This window comes from Biomphalaria glabrata, chromosome 7 (genome assembly GCF_947242115.1).
Source record: "Biomphalaria glabrata chromosome 7, xgBioGlab47.1, whole genome shotgun sequence".
NCBI lineage: Eukaryota > Metazoa > Mollusca > Gastropoda > Planorbidae > Biomphalaria > Biomphalaria glabrata.
Window position 1 is genome coordinate 44,761,663 of NC_074717.1, and position 24,971 is coordinate 44,786,633.

At 38.4% G+C, this 24,971-nt stretch overlaps 1 protein-coding gene across 3 annotated transcripts in view; it reads left to right on the forward strand.

Moving 5' to 3' along the window:
* LOC106079531 (mucin-2-like) overlaps window positions 1-24,971 on the forward strand; it is a 42,743-nt gene extending 17,772 nt beyond the window's left edge. For all 3 annotated transcript variants that reach the window (XM_056035374.1, XM_056035376.1, XM_056035377.1), the window contains exons 3-11: window positions 5,474-5,603; window positions 8,083-8,198; window positions 9,091-9,183; window positions 10,536-10,643; window positions 11,256-11,427; window positions 13,009-13,143; window positions 16,170-16,362; window positions 19,313-19,546; window positions 21,174-24,971. In XM_056035374.1, coding sequence (XP_055891349.1) covers window positions 5,488-5,603; window positions 8,083-8,198; window positions 9,091-9,183; window positions 10,536-10,643; window positions 11,256-11,427; window positions 13,009-13,143; window positions 16,170-16,362; window positions 19,313-19,546; window positions 21,174-23,774 — 3,768 coding nt within the window. In that variant the 5' untranslated portion in view covers window positions 5,474-5,487 and the 3' untranslated portion in view covers window positions 23,775-24,971. The remainder of the gene's footprint in view (window positions 1-5,473; window positions 5,604-8,082; window positions 8,199-9,090; window positions 9,184-10,535; window positions 10,644-11,255; window positions 11,428-13,008; window positions 13,144-16,169; window positions 16,363-19,312; window positions 19,547-21,173) is intronic.

The following is a 24,971-nucleotide window of genomic DNA, read 5'->3' on the forward strand; positions in this document are numbered from 1 at the left end:
CCTAATAGTTTTGTTGGTTTTGAACTGCTCAAATCTGTCAAAAAATTCATCTCAGATTTTTTTATAACTGTGCTGAAGTAATTCGTGTCAAAAGTTGCACTGTTTTTATCGTGATACTACTTTAGACATTGAAAATGAAGTAACCAGCCGCTCTAAATATCTTCTGCAAAAGATTTTTTTTTCTTCAAACCAAAACAATTCTTCCACCTAAACATCAGCTGGATTTTTACTTTCCTTGCAGTTTTAGATTCAGCTCATTTAATTTCTTTGATATATCCACCATAAAGTAGAATCCTAGCAACCATTTATCGTTCTCTAATTTAGGGAGATTAATGCCTTTGTCATTTAGAAATGTATTTATTTCATTCAAGCACAAAGCAAAACGTTTCAACCTATGGAAAGCCCTTGCATTTTATTGGAAAGAATGAAGTCGGAATACTGAGTCTACATTTCCTTTAAGAATTCATTTAACTGATGATGGTGCTTTTGACAAGATGCTGTTAACAATCTTGATTACCAAATTTATGAACTCAACTATTTCGGACACAGCGCTTAGTGATGTATTATTCAGTGAAACGTAAGATTTTTGTGGTGTATTTTGCTCCGAAGAATCGTTGTTGCCCCTTTACTTTTTCCTATCATTCTTCCGGCTCTATCTGTTACTTTTGAAAATATTTTATTTAAATCGAGCTTAATTTATGCAAGGTATTTTTGCACGGCATTCGCTACATCATCTCCTTTAGTTTGCCATGAGAGCAGTAGCAATCCTAGAAGCTCTTCTCTTGGGCCTTTTAGAAGACATATCTGACAAAATGTGCAACTTGCGTCGTGTCTTTTATGTCGTAAGACTCATGTGTAGCAAGAGATAAGAAAGAAGAATGTGGAATTTTCCCACCTGCAAATATGTTACATTTGAAGACAATTGAGCTATTCTATCTTGTACTGTTTTAGTGGGTAGTGGCAAACCTTTCGATTTTTTTTTTTCAAGATATCTGGTTCGTTATTGAAATCACGATACAGTTCTTCAGGTGCTCGTAGGAAGCAGTCTTTGACATACTCATCATCTGTAAATGGTTTGCCTTTTTGTGCAATTTCTAGTGGTACCGCAAAGCTCGCCATATTAGCATTACTTGTACATTGCTTCTATCTTTGAGAAGATAATCGCTTCTAACTCATTGACTTAAAACAACAAACTATACGTCTCACCCAAAGCGAGTGGTGAAGATACCAATTCGTCTGGCGTAGAAAGCGAATTAAAACCTACATAGGAAAATCCGACGGACTGTCGAAGGTGATGAAGCTTGTGTGGTGAAAAGCGAGTACAAGTGGTTGAGAGATAGAATCAGTGCCTAATCTTCGTTAAACGATTCATAACTTAACAAAAAAATATTTTCGATAAAATAAATAATATTTGCGTATGGAACTAAAGAGCCGCAGCTTCACATCCAAAGAGCCGCATGTGGCTCGCGAGCCGCAGGTTGCCGACCCCGGTCTTAGGCGACCCCTGGCAAATGGTCAATCGACCCACAAAGGGGTCGCGACCCACAGGTTGAGAACCCCTGTCCAAGAATGTTTGTCATTAAACGAAACAAAAGTACAAAGTAATCCATGATAAATTCAGATAACACATTCGCAAAGCATATATTTGCATACATTAGCATACTAATGATTTACTTCCGTTAAAAATTAGCTATGAGGAATATAAAATTGCGAAATATTTTTTGGAAATGAATGAAACTTGTAGATCTAGTAGAAACATAATGTGGTAGATTTATCAATGAGATCTTGGACTTTAGTTTTGACAGCTGTTTTAGAGAATTTCTTTTTCTTTCTAGTGGATAGAATCATTAGTTTAAGGTAGAGCAATAATCATAGTATTCATATCATCATATCAAAATCATATAATAATTTGCTAATTTTTAGTTGTCATCGAAACGGAATAGCCGCTATTAGTTCTGTGCAAGTCTTTGTCCGTCCGTCTGTCCGTCCGTCCCGTCTAGATCTTGTAAAACTAGAAAAGATATTGAAAACGACATCATGATATTTTAGATCTTTCAAAGTTCTGATTCAACGTGTGCTCGTTTGTTCCCTGATAGCGAACTGCTTAATTTATTTAATTTAAATATGCAAGCAGTTGTTGTTTTTTTTCCATAAAAATACTAGTTTTTACAGTTTTACACTATTAATAGTAAAAAAAAAAACAACAACAGTAGAATATATTATTAAAGGAGGCGATCTTGTATATATCTGTTTTTTAAATATTGCTGCAAAACCCGTTACTTTTTAAAAATAACGCTATAAAAATATTCATATTACTAAATATATTGTTTTCACTTATACAAGTTACTTACATTTTAAGCACAGTGTTTAATTTTATTTGAAAAGAGAAAAACAATCATTTTATTATGTTAATCTCTTTCGCTCCTAATAGATGACACCATCGTTGATTTGACATCATTAAATTAAATTAATGTTTAATTTTATAAACTTGACTTTTTGTTATGTAAAAAAGAGCCTGGATCTCCTTTAATTCTATACCAAATACATTTTCTGATATCAAACAACAAAGTAATTAAAGCTTTATCATAACAGGGGAGTGAGATAGTAATGAATATAATGAAGTATTCCTTCGAAACGAGGAAAACTAATAACGGAGTTAACTCTTTCTCTCCGTAATTGTTTACCACATTCTGGTGGAATCAACGCTGATAGCGTCAGTTAGGAGAGAAAGAGTTAAATAGCAACTATGATTTAAAACAACAATTTATAAGCAGCGTCTCATATTATACAATTACAAGTGCAGTTCAATGTGCACTACCTGAAATGCACTCATTTAATCAAAGGGAAAGTATTTTCCTTGAGAAAGATATTTATATTAAAAGCTTTTATAGAGTGGAACTTTAATGCTTATAGCGCTATGGTCTCTTTTGTGCACCAGTGGGGAGGGGGGTGAATAGGGAGAAGGTTTTACGTGCTGCCTTTAGACGTTCAGTAAACACAACTCTGCTCTAGTCGGATGTCCAGCCTCGACACTCCCTGGTAGGTAGCCAAGCCAAGCCCAAGCGTTCTTAGCTTCTCGGCCACACATCACATATAATCATTCAAAAGCACCACGTATTGTAATTTCTGGGGGGCGCGGTGGCTGAGTGGTTAGGCGCTCGGCTTCCGAACCTGGGGTCCTGGGTGTCAGGTGGGTTTAGTCGCTTAAGCAGGGTATGATATGATGGTCCCGTATCCCCAGCCTGAACAGAGTAACACAAGAACCTAAAGGTGATGGCATGTAAAATACGAACATCGAATAACAGTTAGTCAACTGAACAGTTAGTGAATAACAACAGTTGTTAACATGAACAATATTTAATAATACTTAATTATAAGTTAACAACATATTTACATATACATCACTATCATTGAAGTCATCATTGAATTAATAATTAGCCTAATATCACACTAATAAGTTTCCATAACACACCTTCACGCTCACACTCCATCTCGGCGCCCAACGTAACCTCAACTCCCTACACCTCAACAACAATAGTTACTGCACAACTCCAAGGGCGGAAAGGCGACACACTTTCCCATAGCCCAAAACCTAGCACCGTACCCTTACAAGGGGAACCAACAAAACCAGCTACCTAGCTCACAAAAGAAGCTCTCTCTCTCTCTCTCTCTCTCTCTCTTGCGGGAACTAAGGATGACGTTAACACACACACACAATATTCTAGGCAACAAAACGCACTTAAAAGAAACTACTTCCTATACGCTAAAACACCAAGATTAAATGCAAAGAAAACTTCACGCGCGCACGACACTGGGTTCGAATTTCGGTGAAGGCTGAGATTTTGAATTTCGGGATTTTTAGGGCGCCCCTGAGTCCACCCAACTCTAATGGGTACCTGACTTTAGTTGGCCACATAACAACCAGCTTGATAACCGTTGGCCATAGAAACAGATGACCTTAACATCATCTGCCCCATAGCTCGCAACTTAACTTTACTTTTCTATTGTAATTTCTAAATTAAGGTATGATAATAACATTGATAACATAAATCTCTGTATCCTGTGGTATCAGGTCGTCAGTTGGCCTACCAATACAATAGTGTTGGCAACATTTTCGAAACTTACGCGTCCCTTCTTTTTGTATTGGCGGAAATTAAATTGTGATAGTTGATAGTTTGTAGTGATTAGCTTCTGATATATTGAAAACTGCCTTTTTCCCTACCTGTGTTAAAATCTGTGTATATCTGACACAATCCTAAAGTTGTTAACAGCTGGTGCTATCCTAAAGTTGTTTACAATTGGTGCAATCCTAAAGTTGTTTACAAGGAAGGCGCGGTGGCTGATGGGTAAAGTGCTTTGCTTTCCGAACCGTGGTTCCGGGTTCGAATCCTGGTGAAGACTGGGATTTTAATTTGGGGATCTTTGGGTGCCTCTGAGTCCACCTAGCTCTAATGGGTACCTGTCATTAGTTAGGAAAAAGTAAAGACGGCTGGTCGTTGTGCTGGCCACATGATACCCTCGTTAACCGTAAGCCACAGAAACAGATGAGCTTAACATTATCTGCCCTATAGACCACAAAGTCTGAAAGGGGAACTTTACTTTTTAAAGTAGTGTACAGCTGGTACAGTCCTGAAGTAGTGTACAGCTGATACAGTCCTAAAGTTGTGTACAGCTGGTACAGTCCTAAAGTTGTGTACAGCTGGTACAGTCCTAAAGTTGTGTACAGCTGGCACAGTCCTAAAGTAGTGTGCAGCTGGTACAGTCCTAAAATAGTGTACAGCTGGTACAGTCCTAAAGTTGTGTACAGCTAGTACAGACCTAAAGTAGTGTACAGCTGGTACAGTCCTAAAGTTGTGTACAGCTAGTACAGACCTAAAGTAGTGTACAGCTGATACAGTCCGAACGTTGTGTGCAGCTGGTACAGTCCTAAAATAGTGTACAGCTGGTACAGTCCTAAAATAGTGTACAGCTGGTACAGTCCTAAAGTTGTGTACAGCTGGTACAGTCCTAAAGTTGTGTACAGCTGGCACAGTCCTAAAGTAGTGTGCAGCTGGTACAGTCCTAAAATAGTGTACAGCTGGTACAGTCCTAAAGTTGTGTACAGCTAGTACAGACCTAAAGTAGTGTACAGCTGGTACAGTCCTAAAGTTGTGTACAGCTAGTACAGACCTAAAGTAGTGTACAGCTGATACAGTCCGAACGTTGTGTGCAGCTGGTACAGTCCTAAAATAGTGTACAGCTGGTACAGTCCTAAAATAGTGTACAGCTGGTACAGTCCTAAAGTTGTGTACAGCTGGCACAGTCCTAAAGTTGTGTGCAGCTGGTACAGTCCTAAAATAGTGTACAGCTGGTACAGTCCTAAAGTTGTGTACGAATAGTTGGCATTTAAAAATTGCTCTCTACTCACGTGTTATGTGAACAGCAAACTTTTAAAATTTTCAATATAAAAAATCTTGTTCACGTTATCTTTCAGAACTTGATCTAGGAATGTCTACTCTGAATGTCTCACGGAAGTCGGGTTACGTACATTTATTTACAGTACTAATACTTCTAACATCAATGCCCTTAGTACGCAATGTTGAGATCAATGCTGCATCCTTTCAGTAAGTATCTACGTTATGTTTTTTTATTATTATTTATAACTTAAAAGTTTTCCTTTTTTTAAAAAAAAAAATTTATATCAACTCTATCTGTCTGTCTGTCTGGCCAAAAGTTTGTACACGTTTTTTCTCCGACACTCAATCTCGGATGAAGCTGAAAATTTTGTACAATTGTTTCTTTTATCTGACAACACAAGAATCATTTTAAAAAATTAGCCCATTAGTTAAGTAACTATTGGTAATAAATTATTTTGTTTGGTGTCTCAAACAAGGGAAAGAAATATTGCTTGACTGAAGTGATGGTATAAGTTGAATTTGTCCCCTTTATTTTAGCATGTATGAGTGAACACAAACATGAAATAGAAACAATAGATAACTATATAATCTTCTATGTTCATAGACTCTTCGCAAGCAGAGTGGTTACCGCGTTATCTTGAGAAGCCTGAGAAGACCTAGGCCTGTGTCTCTGTCTTAGTAAAATGTTTTGATTTGGGTGTAATGTTTTCGTGAGCTTCTGCCATGTAGAACAGTGGTTACCAAAATATTTTGTCTCGTAGACCCCTTGCCACTTGCCATGCTTGCTGGTTCTCCAATTTTTCATTTAAGGAGCAAGATAACAATTTAAAGGATTTTCTTAGGTACAAATCATTAACGGGATATCAAAAGTAAGTTCCGACCTGATGAAATGAGATTCATTATCGAAGACCCCCCCCCTCGTGCGCATGTCATAAACCCCAATTCACTTTTTCACTTTCTTAGACCCCTTGGTCTTCTTAGACCCCTGGGGGCAAGGGCGCCCGCAGGATTTTTTGCGGGGGGGGGGGTGCAAGTTGCCACCTATGGCTCAAAGTCGTCGCCACATACCTATGTGATATTAAGTTCAATGTAAATACTTGTTTCATGAAATTTAAAAAAAAAAAGAAAACTAACGTGAAAAAACTATTTACTGTTTATCCGTGCGCCCGCCCCAAACGGTCGATTAAAAAAATGCAAACGCTGCCAAAACTCAATAAATTTATTACTGAATTGCTTCTCGTCGCTATGGACAAGCCGGCAATGAACGCTTATCTGGCAGTTCTGATATTGTTCTGTACGTTGCAATTATTTAATAGTTTTAGGATGTAGACAAAACAGTTTGAACTGAGCATTATTATTGCTTGAAAAGTGAGACGTTAATGAAGAAACTAACAAATTAAGATACGGAATGTAAAGTTGTGTTCTGTAATAATCCCAAAATCCAAACATCTGGTTTTTGCTCGGTGTATCTGTCGACTGCAAAGTCTTGGCAGCACCAACTCATAGTTTGTCTGCCAGCAGTGTCACCTAACTCAGGATGCCATCCCTGAAGTGTTCCTCAGCATGGTCAACTTGGTTTTTGATTATGTCATTAATGTGACTGCTGATGTGACTGTTGAGCGGCCGCTTGTGTTAAGATGGACAGACTGTAACATCGCGGTAACTTGTTCAAGAACGGGTGAATAACTGACGACAATTAAAAGACAAATCAGAAACACACGAGAAGCAGGCACTGATTACATATATGCAGATTGTCTGGTTTCACTCACCTCAAAGTTGTGACTTGAAGCGCGAATTAGTTCGTTTTTCTCTATCCATCGTGTCTCACACAAAAGAGGTAAATTTAGCAACAACGCTCTCGCTTGGAACTGTTACGGAAGAAATAGATTATCTTCTTGATGACACCAACAGCATTACATATATCTGAAACGTCATTCAGGTCAATGATAACAAGTCTGTGGGACGCGCAACGGACAAGGTCTACTTTTGGCCGAGTAGTTTGCTCATGTCTAGACTGTACATAACGTATTCGCTGACGATGACATTAGACACAATGCGTCTCTCTTGACAAAAGGGACAAAACCAATGAATTCTTCTCGAATACAATCGCCATCAGCTAATCCAACGCTCAAACACATCAATTCAGTGCCAGAGATATCTGCATTTTCATTACCGAAATACCAAGAAAACGCAGTTAATTCATACTGTTGCCAGTGCTCCTTCTATCGACATATTGACTCAGATGTCATGGGAAGAACATTTTTATATCTCTTCTGTGCAAAAAATGGCTAGAATTTGGCTGCCCAGAATCCAGGGGTGGGGTGCAAGTGTACCCCTTTGCACTCCCCTGCGGGCGCCCATGCCTGGGGGTCTATTTAGACCACTTTGGGAACCACTATTTGTTGAAAATCAATAAAAATAAAATCAGCTGTAAAACGTTGTTTTTGAGGTCAAATGAAAATGATATAAAGACTATGACTAAGAATAAGACTGCTTGATCTTTATTTAAAATTTGTTTTGATTACAAGAACTTTTTTCTAAAGCACAATAGTTTTTTAAGGCTCTTAAGGCTCTATTGTCCGATTTCAAAACTCCTTCACACTTGTTGAAGTTTCTTGCTGATTAAAGTGATTTCTTTTAATGTATATCTATTTAGTTATCTATTTTCTCTGTTCTCTCATTTCAGACTCCCGGCACCGCCTTTTCTAACTGGTAACTTAGCAAGCAACAATGTTCTGACACAGGCGGAGAGACTTCATGAGGGTGTAGTGGGCACTCCAGGAAGTTTTGTTATGCATGGCGGTAAGCTTCTGGACTTAATATCATCATAAGTATCAAATACACTGTATCTAGATCTATATTCTATAGCCTTACATGTGAGGTTCTTTAAGTTCGTTGTTCGTGTGGTGCAGTTTGAAGAGAGCCTGGATAGTAGGAGAGACGTAACAATATTCTATAGCCTTACATGCCAAGAATACAAAAGTCCAGTTGAGTGTTTAGCAATAGCACGCCACTCACGACTTCAAAGCGTGCAACGAATCTGGACTTGTTTTTTTTTTTTATACAAGTTTATTGATAAGTCTAAATACCAAGATATTTAAGTTTGGGTTCTTAGAAAAAGTGCTAGTCTCACGTAGAACTTGTCATGATCACAACATAGTCGTAATTAGATTCAATTATGAAAGAACTTCCTAAACATGTAAAAGAAACAAAAGTTCTAACAATAAAATTATAGCTTTTATATAGCGCTACTTTCATGCTTATAGCATGCTCAGAGCGCTATGGTCCAATCTCATTTGTGGACCAGCGGGGGAAGGGGGTATCTGGGAGAAGGTTTTCCGTGCTGCCTTTAGACGCTCAGTAAAAACAACTCTGCTCGAGTCGGGTGTCGAACTTCGAGCCCCCATCATAGGTTGCCAAGCCAAGCCAAGTTCAACCGTACTTGACCTCTGAACCTCGCTTACCACACAACAATAGTACGTGCAGTGCGAATGCAATTAAGGTACAAAATAATTAGGGTACAAAATAATTAAGGTACAAAATAATTAGGGTACAAATAATTAAGGTACAAAATAATTAAGGTACAATTCAAAAGTGTGTGGATATAACTTATGTAACGATTAACAAGTTCCACTCAATGGGGAAAAAGAAAAAGATCTAAACCTTACTCATACCATTGTGTATTCACGTACAGATGCTATCTACACTATAACCAGAGATGGGATGGTAGTCAACATAGCACCATGCAGACCACTGGTAGTGGCAACTTTAGCTCCAAGGGGCTGTCGTAAGTTCTATTGTAACATTTTGTATCAGTCAATCAGTTTAACTTTAGGCGTGTCTATCTGATTATGTTTGTTTGTAAATTAGATAAACGGATATTATTATTATTATTATTGTTATTATTATAAAGTTAATTATTTCAGTAAAGACATGTCAATTAGTGTGTTAAGTAAAAGACGCCTTTTATTTGTGTCACATATTTAAAAAGGTCTTCTATTTATAATAATTTATGTCGATAAAACTGTTGAGTGACTAATTCGTTAGTTGTATCGTGAGCACATTCCCCAAGTCACAATTTAAGAAGCCGTTATATATATATATATATTTCACATATTAAATACACCCTAAAATTATGTCACATATAAAAAAGGCCCTTATATTTACAACACATATTAAAGACTCCCTTATACCTTTTTTATACTAAATACGGCCTAATATCTATATTACATATTAAAGGCCCATTAATATTTATGTCACATTCTAAATACAACTTAATATTTATATCACATATTTAAACTAAAGACGACTTAACATTTATGCTACATATTAAATACGCTTAATATGTATATCACATATTAAAGACGCCCTTGTATTTATGTTCCTTGCTTGTGTTCTTTATATTTATGTAGCATAATAAAGTTGATTTATATTTATGTCGGGGGGGGGGGGATAAATCGCTTTGCTTCCAAACAGAGGAGTCTTGGGATTTTGAATTTCGGGTTTTTTTATGGAGCCTTTGAGTCCATCTTAATCTAAAAGGTATCTGACATTAGTTAGGGCTAGGGAAAAGTAAAGGCGGTTGGTCGTTGTGCTGCCCACATCACTCCTTCGTTAACCGTGGGCCTAAGAAACAGATGACCTTTACATTATCTGCCTAACAGATCCAAAGGTCTGAAAGGGCTACTTTACTTTTATATATGTCATACAATAAAGAAGACTTTATGTCATACAATAAAGAAAACTTTATATATCATGTCAAACAATAAAAAAACTTTATATATTGTGTCCATAGACATCAATAAATATAGACTGGCCAATTAAAGAGTTTTATGAAACGAAAATTTGTGACTTGCAATTTTGTGTACTTTATTATAAAGTATTTATGAGCAGTATAAAAGTGCTTTTTTAACTTTGATACACACCTATATATATTGTAAATAAGGAGGCAGTGTAGCTTTGTTTAATCTCTAAGAATGAAGATCAAGCAACTTTTCATAATTCGGAAATCCGAATACAATAGATATACATGTTTTCAAGTTACATGAAGTTACTTCCTTTTTCCAGTCTATATTTATTTATGTCTATGATTGTGTCATACAATAAAGAAGACTTTATATTTTATGTTATATATTAAAGAAGCACCCAAAGAATGCGGATTTCTAATAAGCATCCAAATGAATGCAGACAATATGTTAGTTGTGCTCGACGCCTACAGAGGACTGTATGAAGTGAACCCTAAGACAGGTCAGCCAATAACCTTGAACTACTTGATTTACATTTTCTTTTTCACTTTATTTACATTTGCTTTTCTGTGTATATGTCAGAAGAGGAGGCCATAAAGAACAGCGAGTGGGGCAACCGAAACCGACTTTGGGGAGGGGGAGGGATGGCCTTAGGCATAAGTAAGTTAGGCAGCCGAACCGCCTAGGGCTTCCGGTAGGTGGAGCCTGGCATAGGACTAATCAAAATTTTAAGAGACAAAAAACAGTGTAACTTGGTACGAATCTCAAGCATTGCAAAGCTCTATTACTCTATGTCTGCTAGACTATCTCTAACCTTGTACCACGACGCAAGGTCTTATAACGCAGGTTCACTTGCCTATAAAAGGGCCTCAAACTACCTAAAGCAGGCTCCTTGGGGTGGGGTGGGGTGGGGGCGTAACAGAGAATTTTTTGTCTCCTTAAGCCTATCGTACGAGAGGAAGATATGACACTTGCCCAGTTCCCCGCGCACCGCTATGGCCGCCTCTAATCTTAGATGTATAAACGCAATGAAATTTAAACAAGCAATATAAAAAGTGGGTAAAGTGGTGTTTTTTTTTAATTTCCTGATTTATGATTTATCCTTTTTTCTCAGGGTCTTCCAGACTCATCTATGATGCCAAGTCTTTAGTAAACGGCAGGCCAAGTATCTACCTCAACGATATCGTCTTCATGCCCGGTGGTACAATCATCATGAGCGACTCCAGTCCTACGTTTGACTACGCCAATGAATTTTGGATACGTTTTGAAGGCCGTCCCGATGGCAGGCAATATTTTTGTATTTAGTCTTCCTTTTTTAAGAAAATAGTCTTTCACTACACTATAAGTTCTGTATTTCTATCTATAGTCGAGTTGAAGCGTTAAAGACATACTTCGATATATAGTAGATTCTTATACCTGAACACCAACTTACGGGAACTAGGTCAAATTTTTATTTTATTTTTTTATTTGGTGAAGGTTTAACTTACAAAAAAACTGAAAGCAGATTCTTATTCTGCAACTAAAGGACTATAAAAATAGCTGTATTCCTTTGAATTGCCACTCATAGTCAAGATTTTATTTTAAAATAAAGTGTGTCACTTCAAGCTCCTATATTGAACGCAGTTTTTGGGCTTTCTCCTCACTTGGACAGTGAGCACCGTCATTGTACACCACTATGTAATTGCTAATAAATTATATCTGTGTTACTTAATTTTTTTTAGATTGTATTAAAAGAAGTAGATTCACTTTTGCAATATGTATTTATAGTCTATTTCCTCATATACTCTCTTTCTAACTCTATATATAGAATATATTAATATATATATATATATATATTATATATATCGTTTATTATTTATATACCTATGTAATCTATGTGTAGAAACAGACAGAAATAAATCTATATAAATTATATATCTATAAATTAATTATTATAATTTAATAAACATGATATTTTCAACTAGGGCGACTAGGCTACATGTATTTCCTCTGTCTTTCTTTTAATTCCCATCCAAGGACCCTCTTCTTGTTTTCATAATTTGGATGTTAGTTTTGTGACACATTAACACCCCCTCCCTCCCATAGATGCTTATAATTCTTTTCATGACTCTATCCCACTTCCCTCCACTGCCTGTTTGATAGTTTGTGACACTAAACGCTTAAGTGTATACCTCTCCTCACTGCCAGCTCATCTGGAGTGATCACATGCAGTGGGCATGGTCTATGGCTTCAAATTAGCAGCCCGCACTTTTTCTTTCATTCATAAATTATATATTATAGATATCTCGATCCAGGTCATGCTTATTCATTGAAAAAATCATAGATTTATTCATCCCAATAATATTTCTTATTACGATTTTGCTGTGTCCAATGAAGGAGAATGAGCTGAATTCATTATTATTCGTTGTACACCCCCTTATTAAATTATATTTAACAGCTAACGGTATAAATGTGATTGGAGTGTCTTTCTAAAGATGTTTGGAAGCTTATTTTGATATATCCATCAGCCTACGATCAAACAGGCTCATAATATAGCCTTCATCCCTTATATGGGTATGAATTGCCGGGGGAGGTTAAAACAACAGCTTTACATACATGGTTACCGAGAATCTAAAAAACTGCCATCTGCTTTGGAAAAACGGAACAAAATTACCGGAACTTATCTAAAATTGGACATGCGCAATCCCGAAGCGTTGATTTTTGCTCCAAACATAAAAACAAATGAATTACAAACAAAAAAAGCGACCCGCTCATTGAAGGAGAATTCGATGGGGTGTCCAAAATATAAGAAGCTACTATATATTAAAATTGTATTCGCTGTGAAAGAGTTTGCATAAAAACTGTTTGATGCTGTTGTGTTTACATAGGTTGCTAGGGTTTCATCCTGGTAATGGACAAGTCAAGGAGATTCTTGCCGGTTTGGCTTATCCAACGGGGCTGGAGATTACAACTGACGGACAGGCGCTACTAGTAGCAGAGGCAGGAAGGGCCAGGATACTTAGGTAGGCCAAAGCATATAATTGGTGAATAAGATTGCGATTTTTCAATTATTTTATAACATAGCGTTTACATCGCACTGTGGAGTCATGTTTGAGGTTTTAGGCTTATGTGAATTTTATGAGAAACTAAATAAGCTTTTTTTTTCTGTTTAAGTTTCTTAATTTTTTCACTTCTTTCTTTCTTTCTTTTTTTTTTACCTGCCGGGCATGTGTCTAATATTCTTTAATTAAAATTACACGTTATCACAGGATAATTCCAGCTTAATATAGGCGTACGTAATATATTATACATACATCATCCTGTTATGACATTTCTACTTTGAAAGTACATTCTTTTTTTAAACTGCAATTTTTAGTTAGTCCAGTGGGTTTTTTTTTTTTTGTGCGTGTAAAGTGTATGGATCTATATATAGAACCGAAAGAGACAGTTGGAGATCTCTTTCTGAGACTCGAAGACAGACGAAAACGGCGACAAGAGAATTTCAATTAACCAAAAAAAAAAACCTTCCTTCAGGGAACTGTACCAGGAGAAATAATAGACAGACAGAGAATGCGATGGGAAGACAACATAAAAGAAAGGACGGGCCCTCCATTGTAAAAGGTTCTGTCAAAGCAAAAGACATAGAGGGATGGAGAAAGACGGTTGATAAATCTTGGGTGGTGCCCCAACGGACTAAGAGATAGGTGAAGGGGAAGAGTATGTTTTTGCCTGCTTTAGATTTGGCAGAATATATAGACACAGCAAGGACTGGAGTCACACTTGATAAGACCCCTTTGTATTCAATATAGTCAAGTAGAGTCCTAAGATTATTTAATCCTGGGGCCCCCAGGCAAGTGGAATCCTAAGATAATTTATTCCTAAGGCTCCCAGGCAAGTGGAGTCCTAAGATAATTTAATCCTGGGCCCCCCAGGCAAGTGGAGTCCTAAGATAATTTAATCCTGGGGCCCCCATACAAGTGGAGTCCTAAGATAATTTTAATCCTGGGGCCCCCAGACAAGCAGAGTCCTAAGATAATTTAATCCTGGGGCCCCCAGGCAAGTGGAGTCCTTAGCTACCACTTATTTTGCCTATAGGTAAATCCAACACTAGACAAAGCTAGGACTACATCTAGCCATCTAGCCACCTGAAGTGCTGCATTTTTCCCTAATCACAGGTTTGAAGTAAAGTCTTACATCAAGCTAGAATTATACTAATTAGTTCACATTTCTATTAGCAAATGTCCACTCAGTTCTTATGGGAGCATGAAATTTGTTTATGAAATCAAGGGTCGTTTTGCAGGTCTTTCACATCATTGCGAAAGGGATCCCACTGAAAATAAGCTGAACTTAAATATACATATGCATTTCAAAGAGAAACTAACTTTCACAATATACATATAGAAGCTTATTTTCACATATATCTCAAAGAGAAGCTTATTTTTACATTATGTATCTCAAAGCTTACTTTTACATTATAATTCCGAAAGAGAAGCTTGTCACTAATTAGAAAAACACGGAATGACTAATTTATCATCATCCTCTTCATTTAACCATTGACCTGCTGTGATTGTGAGCGCGACCAAGGTGCTCCAATCACCTCCCAGTAAGAAGCCGTCAACATAAGACAAACTTATTGAGTTCAAACTACTTTACTTCTGACGACCTAATTCACACAAACACTAGCGCACTCAAGAACTTTCTTTCTTCTTCTCTCTTTCTCCTTCTCTCTTTCTCTCCATCTCTCTTTCTTTTTCTCTCTTTCTCCTTCTCTCTTTCTCCCTCTCTCTTTCTTTTTCTCTCTCTCTCTCAAAGCCTTCGAAAATAAGCAAAAAATGAAAATGCGAAAAACATAGCAAAGTAAAAGTTCCTAAAACTGTTGAGTGACTAATTCGTTAGTTGTACAATGAACACATCAGCAATAAAATGCATCCCCAAGTCGCAATTTCCTTCTCAAGTCTTGATGAGGTGCAGTGTGAATTTACATAAGGTCAGAATAACATGTTATAAATAGAGAAGGTCGACCTTTGAAGAAAATCTCCTCTCTGGGGTGTTGCTGGGATGGTAACTAAAGGTCCACACAGAAGGAGAGACAGAGACATAGAAATAGAGGGAGAGAGAAAGAGACAGAGAGAGAATGAAAGATAGTTAAAGAGATAGAGAGAAAGTAAGAGAGGAAGATAGAGAGAAAGAGATACAGAAAGAGATAGAGAAAGTGAGAGTGAAAAAGAGAAAGTGAGAGTGATAAAGAGAGAGAGAGAGAGGGAGAGACAGAGAAATAGAGAGAAAGTGAGAAAGAGAGAGAAAGTGAGAGTGAGAAAGAGTGAGAAAGTGAGAAAGAGTGAGAAAGTGAGAGTGAGAAAGTGAGAGTGAGGAAGAGAGAAAGTGAGAGTGAGAAAGGAAGAGAGAGAGAGAAAGTGAGAGAAAAAGAAAAAGAGAGAGAAATATGAGAGTGAGAAAGAGAGAGAGAACGTGAGAGAGAGAGAGAAAGAGAGAGAGAGAGAAAGAGAGAGAGAGAGAAAGACACCAGAGAGAGAGAGAGAGAGAAAGACACCAGAGAGAGAGAGAGAGAGAAAGACACCAGAGAGAGAGAGAGAGATGTTTTATGTTAAGTATTTTCCTTTCAATGAAGAAGTAGGTTTTAGATGTCATGCCTAAGTGACACAATGGCAGACAGGCATCTGTCAACTCAACTATTTTTTATCGCTTTTTTTAGACACTTGTTAACCTTGAAGGATTCCTGTATAGCATAGCACTGACGGACAGTTATTCGGGTAGGCCTAATAGTCACGCGTTTCAAAGTCGACAGTGGCGCAGGGTAATCAACACAGCGAGTCCCTTTAACTGACAAATTTTAAACAAAAAAAAAGGCTACTCTCCATTTTATTTTTAGAAAACAATGTTTCTCTAGTCAACTAAATCTGTCACTCTTCAAGCTAAAATTATCTTCAAGATTTTTCCTTTCCTGTTTGTACAAAGCTTATATCAACTCTGTCTGTCTGGTAAAAAGTTTGAAAATTCATATATTTTTCCTTATGCGTGTTTTGTATAGACTCGAACTGGCCAAAGAGAAGTTCTTCCAAAAGTCTGTCTTTACTGAAAATCTGCCTGGAATGCCCGAACACATCAGGAGAACAAAACGGGGCTCTTACTGGGTGGGCCTGACCTATCCCAGATACCAAGGAGAAGTGTCAATCATGGACCAGTATTCCAACTCTCCCACCTCCAGGAACTTCCTGGCAAAGGTAACAATTTGTACAAAGCTTATATCAATTCACTCTGTCTGTATGGACAGAGCTGGTATACATTATTCATACCCAATCTCGGATTAAGTTGAAATTTCGCACAATTACTTCTTTTACCTGACAACACAAGAATCAATCAAAAAAAAACAACCAATTAATTAACTATTGGTAAATAATTATTTTGTTGGGTATTTTGAACAAGGGAAAGAAATCGTACTTGACAGATGTGGTAGTATAGGTTGAATTAGTCCCCTAGTTCACTCTTGAGCCCTGAGCGAACATTTTTTTATGCATTTAGTGAATGAACTTGACATACAACATATAACAGCAAGAGAATTGATAATGCCTGGTTGTGTGGTGTGCGCTCTGGACTGTCGCCTCGATGGTCCCGGGTTCAAATCCTGCTCTCCGCCATCCCCCGCCTTTCTAAGGGAGATTTAGGCTAGGATGTTTCAAATGTCCCTTGACTTTCGTCGTAGGGGTGCTTTGACAGTTCGCATAACCAAATCTATACAATTTTCCGGTCAGTAGGTGTTCTTTGCAGGATATCAAGAGAGAGAGAGAGAGAGAGAGAGAGACCGGTCCAGTCGTTAACGTTGTCCAACGACACTTTCTTCCTGGTCCCTCCTCTTACCTTGAAGGATGACTTTTGACAGTGAGTCGTGTCTTGCCAGTCAAACCAGTTCAGCGTTCGTCTCCTCACAGTATTGAGGGGTTCCTCCTTTTTTTTGCCAGCCAGAGTGTTGACTTGCAAAAGTACAAACTCATTCGTCTTCTTTTCCTGGCATCTGATGCCCAGCATTGTTCTGTAACATTTACTTTCGAAGGCTTGGATTCTTCTTTCAGCCTCAGCGTTCAGTGTCCAGCGTTCACAATCATATAAGAGTACAGAGGCCAGTAGCGAAGAATACAGAGTTTTATTTTTACTGGCAAGCTAACGCTTCCAGAGTCCCCACAGCTCATGGTAGCGGATGCCAAGCTTGAACGAGAACTAAAGTACACAATTATGAGCTTTGGAAGAGGAGTAAATCCTGTTTTCCAATTTAAATTATCAAAAGTTTGAATGTGTCTCGGGTCTAAATCGTCCTCTATAGAGTGATTTGCGAGGATCAGAAATAGCCTTGTACTCTCTAACCATATTGTTCTTTACTTGACTAAAGTATCAACCAAAACAAATTCATTTCGAAAAAAAAATGTCTTCAATGTTTAACATAACCATAGACATAAATAAATATAGACTGGGCGAAGGAAGTAACTTCATGTAACTTGAAAACATGTATATCTATTGTATTCGGATTTCCGAATTATGAAAAATTGCATGATCTTCATTCTTAGAGATTAAACAAAACTACACTGCCTCCTTATTTACAATATATATTTAGGTGTGTGGCTGAAATAGATATGAATACTTAGCTTTTATACTGCTCATAAGTGCTGTATAATAAAGTACACAAAATTGCAAGTCACAAATTTTCGTTTCTTAAAACTCTTTAATCGGCCAGTCTATATTTATTTATGTCTATGAACATAACCTTTGTGTGACTTGGCATGCAGAACATGCTAAGCAATCTTTTACATGTAAAATAAATAAGCCAGGTGCAACCTGTGTAGTCAAGAACGCAAAAAAAAAAAAAAGCATTGCCTTGATATACGACAAAAACAGAGGCACTGTAACAAAGATTAATCATTATGCACTTAGGGCTTTGTAGTTCTTAGTTTTTGTGCTACATGTAGTGTAAACCAGATGAACACGGTTTAAGATGAATGTTGAATTGTAATACAATACACCAGTGAAGTTCTGTACTGAAATGTTGACTGCGATTGTACATCCATCAGTGAAGGTCTTTACCGAGATGTTCACTGCGGCATCACACAATATCAGTGACTCTCTTTTTATGGAGATGTTCACTTCGGCATCACACTCTCTTTATGGAGATGTTCACTATGGCATCACATAAGACCAGTGACTCTCTTTATGGAGATGTTCACTTCGGTATCACATAAGACCAGTGACTCTCTTTATGGAGATGTTCACTTCGGCATCACACAAGACCAGTGACTCTCTTTATGGAGATGTTCACTTCGGCATCACACAAGACCAGTGACTCTCTTTATGGAGATGTTCACTACGGCATCACACAAGACCAGTGACTCTCTTTATGGAGATGTTCACTTCGGTATCACATAAGACCAGTGACTCTCTTTATGGAGATGTTCACTACGGCATCACACAAGACCAGTGACTCTCTTTATGGAGATGTTCACTTCGGCATCACACAAGACCAGTGACTCTCTTTATGGAGATGTTCACTACGGCATCACACAAGACCAGTGACTCTCTTTATGGAGATGTTCACTATGCCATCACACAAGACCAGTGACTCTCTTTATGGAGATGTTCACTACGGCATCACACTCTCTTTATGGAGATGTTCACTACGGCATCACACTCTCTTTATGGAGGTGTTCACTACGGCATCACACAAGACCAGTGACTCTCTTTATGGAGGTGTTCACTACGGCATCACATATGACCAGTGACTCTCTTTATGGAGATGTTCACTACGGCATCACATATGACCAGTGACTCTCTTTATGGAGATGTTAACTACGGTATCACATAAGACCAGTGACTCTCTTTATGGAGATGTTCACTACGGCATCACACAAGACCAGTGACTCTCTTTATGGAGATGTTCACTACGGCATCACACAAGACCAGTGACTCTCTTTATGGAGATGTTCACTACGGCATCACACAAGACCAGTGACTCTCTTTATGGAGATGTTCACTACGGCATCACACTCTCTTTATGGAGATCTTCACTACGGTATCACACAATATCAGTGACGCTCTTGAATGAGACTATATTCTAACAAAAAAGATCTATTAAAAAAATAATAATTCCCCCTTTTTTCCTTTAGTATCTAAACTCTCTCCTCTCCTCAGAGAAGACCAGTTGATCAGCTGATATTGATGTACACTAGAAAAGGGATAGCCGTGGAACTTGACGTCACCGGAAATGTTGTCAGCAGTATCCAAGATGCCGATGGGCTAAGGGTGAAGGACGTCTGTGAGGTGGTTGAATCCGATGGTGTTCTCTACGTAGGTACCAGGGACCAGAATGTCGTACTACGTGTGATCAAAAGTGCAGTGGATCTCACAGTAGGAACCAGTCTCCAGGTGAGTTCATTGAAGTTAACGTCTGGTCAAACCTTCAGTCATATGATATCATTGGTATGTTAAACATAAATATAAGCGAGTCATCAAAAAGATTTATACAAAAATGCATTATTTCGTAATATGGTTCCCCTTTCAGACCTTGCGATCTATAGGTAGGATGATGTAAAGCTCATCTGTTTCTGTGGCCCACTGTTAACGAGGGTGTCATGTGGCCAGCACAACGACCAACCGCCTTTACTTTTCCCCAACTAATGTCAGTACGCTTTAGAGCTGGGTGAACTCAGAGGCGCCCTAAAGATCCGGAAACCAAAATTCCAGTCTTCACTGGGATTGGAAACCGGGACCCTCGGTTAAAAAGCCAAACGCTTTATAAAAAGTAAAGTTCCCCTTTCAGGCCATCTGATCTATAGGGCACATGATGATAAGGTAATCTATTTCTTTGGCCAACTGTTAACAAGCAGGGTGACATGTGGCCAGCAACTAAAGCTAGGTACCCATTAGAGTTTTGTAGGCTCAGGTACGCCCTAAAAAAAACGAAATTCAAAGTCACAGTCTTCACAGAGAATCGAACCCAAGACAAGACCCCAGGTTCAGAAGCCAAGTGCTTAGGCTTAACCACTCATGCCCCCATACATCAATATTATAAGTTCCCTTTTCATACCATACGGTGTATAAGGCAAATGATGTTAAGGTCTTCTGTTTCTTTGGTCATCAGTTAACGAGCAGGGTGTCATGTGGCCAGCACAACGACCAACCGCTTTTACTTTTCCCAACTAAAGTCAGGTACCCATTAGATTGGTTGGATTCGTGGACGTCTTTGAGCCATAAAAAATCCCGAAATTTAAAATCCCAGTCTTCACCGAGATCCGAACCCGGACCACAGGTTTGGAAGGCACTCATCCACCACGCCCCCATTATGCCTACTACATACGCTAATATGCGGTATGAATATTCAAACCAGCTTATATGTAAATAATCGTATTACATTATCAGCATTTCTTAACTCTTTCTCTCCGTAATTATCTACCACATGCTGGTGGATTCAACGTTGGTATCGTCAGTTAGGAGAGAAAGAGTTAATTCTCTAGGACATTGGACGTACTTATAAAGAAATGCCGATGCAAAAGGAGGGAACAGAGTACATGGTAGTGCAAATCTGTGCGTTGAGGATAAAGTATAAATCCAGTTCTTTCCCTTTTCAAACATGACTGAAGTAAAAGTATTGCAGTATGTTACCTCATGTCAAGAATAAAAACAGAATAATTAATACTAGGTTGAATCATAGGTGTGTGTACACTGATCACTCTTTAAAAATGGATAATTGTTGAACTACATTTCCTAGTCATAAACAACATTCAGTTGAAAGTGGGGAGAGTTTCGAGATAACTAAAATTGTATCTCATTTGTTTGTCTTTTCCATTGGTCTGAAGCTGATGAAGGCCTCGTGGCCCAATCGACCTATGCTTTTACTTAGGGATAGCAGGGTTTCTTATATGCATGTCTATTTATTGCATTTATACAGGTAAAACCAAGATTAAGAATTTAGAATTGTCGATGTGCAAAAGCTTAAAGATAGGTGTAATCTTCTAATCTTTTAAAATGATAAAATCTTATATTTTCTCTGCAGGTATTGAGAAGCCGATGTCAGTTTATAGATAACCAATTTAATGCGGCTAAAGCCGCTTTAGAGCAGCAATTTTCATCCAGGAAGGGTACACTAGAACAAAGTCAATTTCTGGCCAGTATGTTAACTTCAAACAGCTTTGGCGCCATGTTGCAAAACTACATACAACAGCAGCAAATAGCGCACGCGGCCAACGCAAAACCTCCCAATTCTCTCATTGCTAGTAGATCTAACAGATTGGCCTCTATACGTCAAGGCTTAGCGCATCTTCAAAACACTCTATTGAGACCAAGTAATGGGCATCAGCGTCCAGTAGCCAAGCCTCAGCAAGCAGCAAGCGATGACCCATTTCTCCCTGTGGGTATGAACTTCAACAATTACGTCACTCCGGCAAAGAACATCCCTCAGAGTGATACGTCCGCACCAGGACACGCACGAGACCCCAACAAGTCGTCGCCCACAGCCCCTTTTGTAGTCCACAGAATGGAGAACGGTCAGTTGGTCACTCACGTTCTGGTTGGTAACGATTTTAAGTTGCAGAGCCAGCCACCGCAAACGTCTCCAAAACCAACCACTGCTTATCTGCCCATGACCTTGCAGACTTTAAAACATCTTTTCCCAACAGTACCCCCACCTGTTAGATCGGCCGAGGTCATACAGCAAGGCTACAACAGCCCTCAGAGAATGTCACAGCACATTCCTTCAACCAAACAGCACAATGATAACCTAGGCGCTCTTGGTGGATTTTTTGAATTCATCAGTGGAGTAACAGCCCCTGCCAAGGGAAAGGAAAATTACCCATTTGACGAATCGACTCCGTCTGTTCCCTTGCCTGATCACGCGCCTGTCATCCACGCGGAAAACCCTTACTTCTTGGGGCCGTCTCACTCAGAAGCTCATAACAATACTCCTTCGGAATATGGCGTGAGCCATCCTAAAAAAACAGCCATGAACATTGAACAGAATCAAATGTTTCATCCCCCAGAGAGGTCTGAAGTACCACAACCTAACGGTCCTAGCAATGCAGCTAAAAGTTCTTTACTGAGGCAGGGATTTGAAATACTTCAGCAGTACTTCAAAACGGTGAAACCCAGCCAGCAAACTGTACAGCCAAACATCAAAAACCAGTCGGATGTACACAGTATAACCCAACCCAATCCTGCTGTCAGAGCGCCAGTCGTTACAAATACCCAAGAAGTGCCAGTCTTAACTAATGCTCAAGAAGCCCAAGGGTTGGCTAATACTCAAGAAGCCCTAGGCTTAGCTAATACCAAGGAAGTGTCAGGCTTAGCCAATACTCAAGACGCGCCGTCATTATCTAACACTCAAGATGTGCTAGGCTTAGCCTCTATACATGATAATCAAAAAACAATACCTACTGCTTCTAGCCTTGAGAGACCACTTGATTTTACTACAGTTAATGGCATTGTGAAACCAGGTCAGCGGATCTCCTATTCTAGCGCTGCTTCTATTCACCCTAACCAACCGATGAATGACGTAGCTCCCGAAGAAACAGGTCGAAATATTAATCATTTGTCCCCGACACGTTCGACCTCGATGACACAAAATGCAAGAGATTCTCCAAGCGAAGCGCCTCCAGAAAGCAGTTACATTAAAATCGTACAGGGCCCTGGCAAATACATCTTCATACCTCTGACACAGACCACTTTAATGCAGGCACTGAAAGGCGTAGCTGCTAATGAGAATTTCAACATTCCGAACATGGAATCTCATCGATCCATGTCAAACATGGAATCTCATCGACCCATGTCAAACATGGAATCTCATCGGCCCATGTCAAACCTGGAATCTCATCGGCCCATGTCAGACATGGAATCTCATCGGCCGTCAATAGTCCAACCGATGGAAGGGCTATTCACACAGCCACAGCCTTCAGCAACATCAGCCAATGAACAACAGGAGTGGTCCAGAAATAGCATGCATTATAACTATCCTCCTATGAGCAACAGAAGAAACAGCATGAACTCACGAATGGCGGAACATCAATTCACTAACCAAGCACCCCGTTGGCAATATGAAGATGTCTCTCCAAACTCTGGCTTCCCCGGCAACTATCAAGTAGGTCCACCACCAGATATTTGGCCTACAAGCGACGGACCTTCTTATACTAGGCCTTATTACCGTGGGCCCATGCAGCCTAGGACCACCAACAGTTTTCCTTCGCGTTCCTGGACCACCCACTCTCAGCCCACTTGGAGGGAGAATACATATTCGACGCCGTCTTGGTCGGTAAACAATTCAAATATGTCAGAAACAACGTACTCGGAGGCTCCACCCAGGTGGACATCTGGCTACACGACACGTTCTGACTCCTGGCCTAATTACTCGGGCAATAGTCACACCGCCAGCTACACTCATAATGAACATTACGTCACGCCACCTGTAAGGACACCCCAACAGCAGCCCCTGGACATTGCCTCTAACAACACAGATTATTCTATGACCTCTTCACAGTTCACCAACTCATCATCACCTACTTCACAGAGCTACAGGGATACCTCCATACATACACAGAGTGATCCTAACCAACAATATCAAAACCAAGCTTACATAACAGAATGGCAAGTTCCGGCCAAGAAGTAAAAAAAAAAAAAAAGCATCACTCATATTTAGACATTTACAATCTCAAACAATTTACTGTAGCAAACTTTTAGCACGCTTTTGGATTACGTCATTGCTACATTTTTTTCAAAGGGAGTTGAAGAGTGCATAAATAATGAGTGTAAAATGCACAGTCCTAAATATAAATATGTATTCGACATTGTGGATATAACTTTAGGCCTAATTATATTAACACACAAAATAAGTCCAGCAAAAGAAAAGCTAACACTGAAAAATTTATTAATATGTGAAGCAATATTCATCATCATGAAGACCAATTTTTTCGTTCTTGTAAAGACGTTTTATTGTATTTTATTAAATACATTTTTCTAACATTGTTTGCTTGTTGTTTGATGGTACAAAGCGTACATAAACTCTGTCTATCAGGTACAAATTATAAACACTTTATTTCTCCACATTCCCATTCTTGAATCAAGGAGAAACATTGCACAATTATTCATTGTTCGAAAAAAAAAAAACACTATTAGTTAATTAAAAAGTGGCAATTAATTAATTTTGTTTGATATCGAAAAAGGGAAAAAATAATAATAAGGCTTATATTGAACAAGGGGAAAAAATAGTATGTAACAGATGTAGCGGCATAAGCTGAATTAGTTCTCTTTATACTTTGTGTAGAGAATTAGGTCGTCGCTTACAAGTTTAAAACTAACAAAAGATAGCTATGACACATATTTTCATAAGCATTTCGCTAGTACAGTGGTTAGTGCTTGAGTTCTGGAGTTCACGTCGGTAGGCCTATAACATTTTTTTTTTATAAAATACATTTTAAAAGATACTCTCTTCTCCCCTTATCTAACTGGTCCGGACTAGGGATAGGATCACAAGAGCATCGAGAAAGCATGCAATTGCGCTATACTAAAAACAATTGGTCAAAATATTTCTAATCGCACATATTTATTATTGTTAGTCTAGATCTACTACAAATTTAATTACACATGATCCAAACTCATTGATACAATTACACATAATATAAGCTGTGTTTTTGTTTCTTAAAAGTAGGCCCTATTTTTTTATTTTTTTTATTTTGCTTGTTATTAGTCATGATTAGTCTTAACTTTTCTGTTGTTTTCATTATGTTGTTATTGTATTTAAATGTGTAAACATCGGTTGTTGTTGTTTTTAATTATTCCAATAAAATCAATAGAACCACAAAGTTAA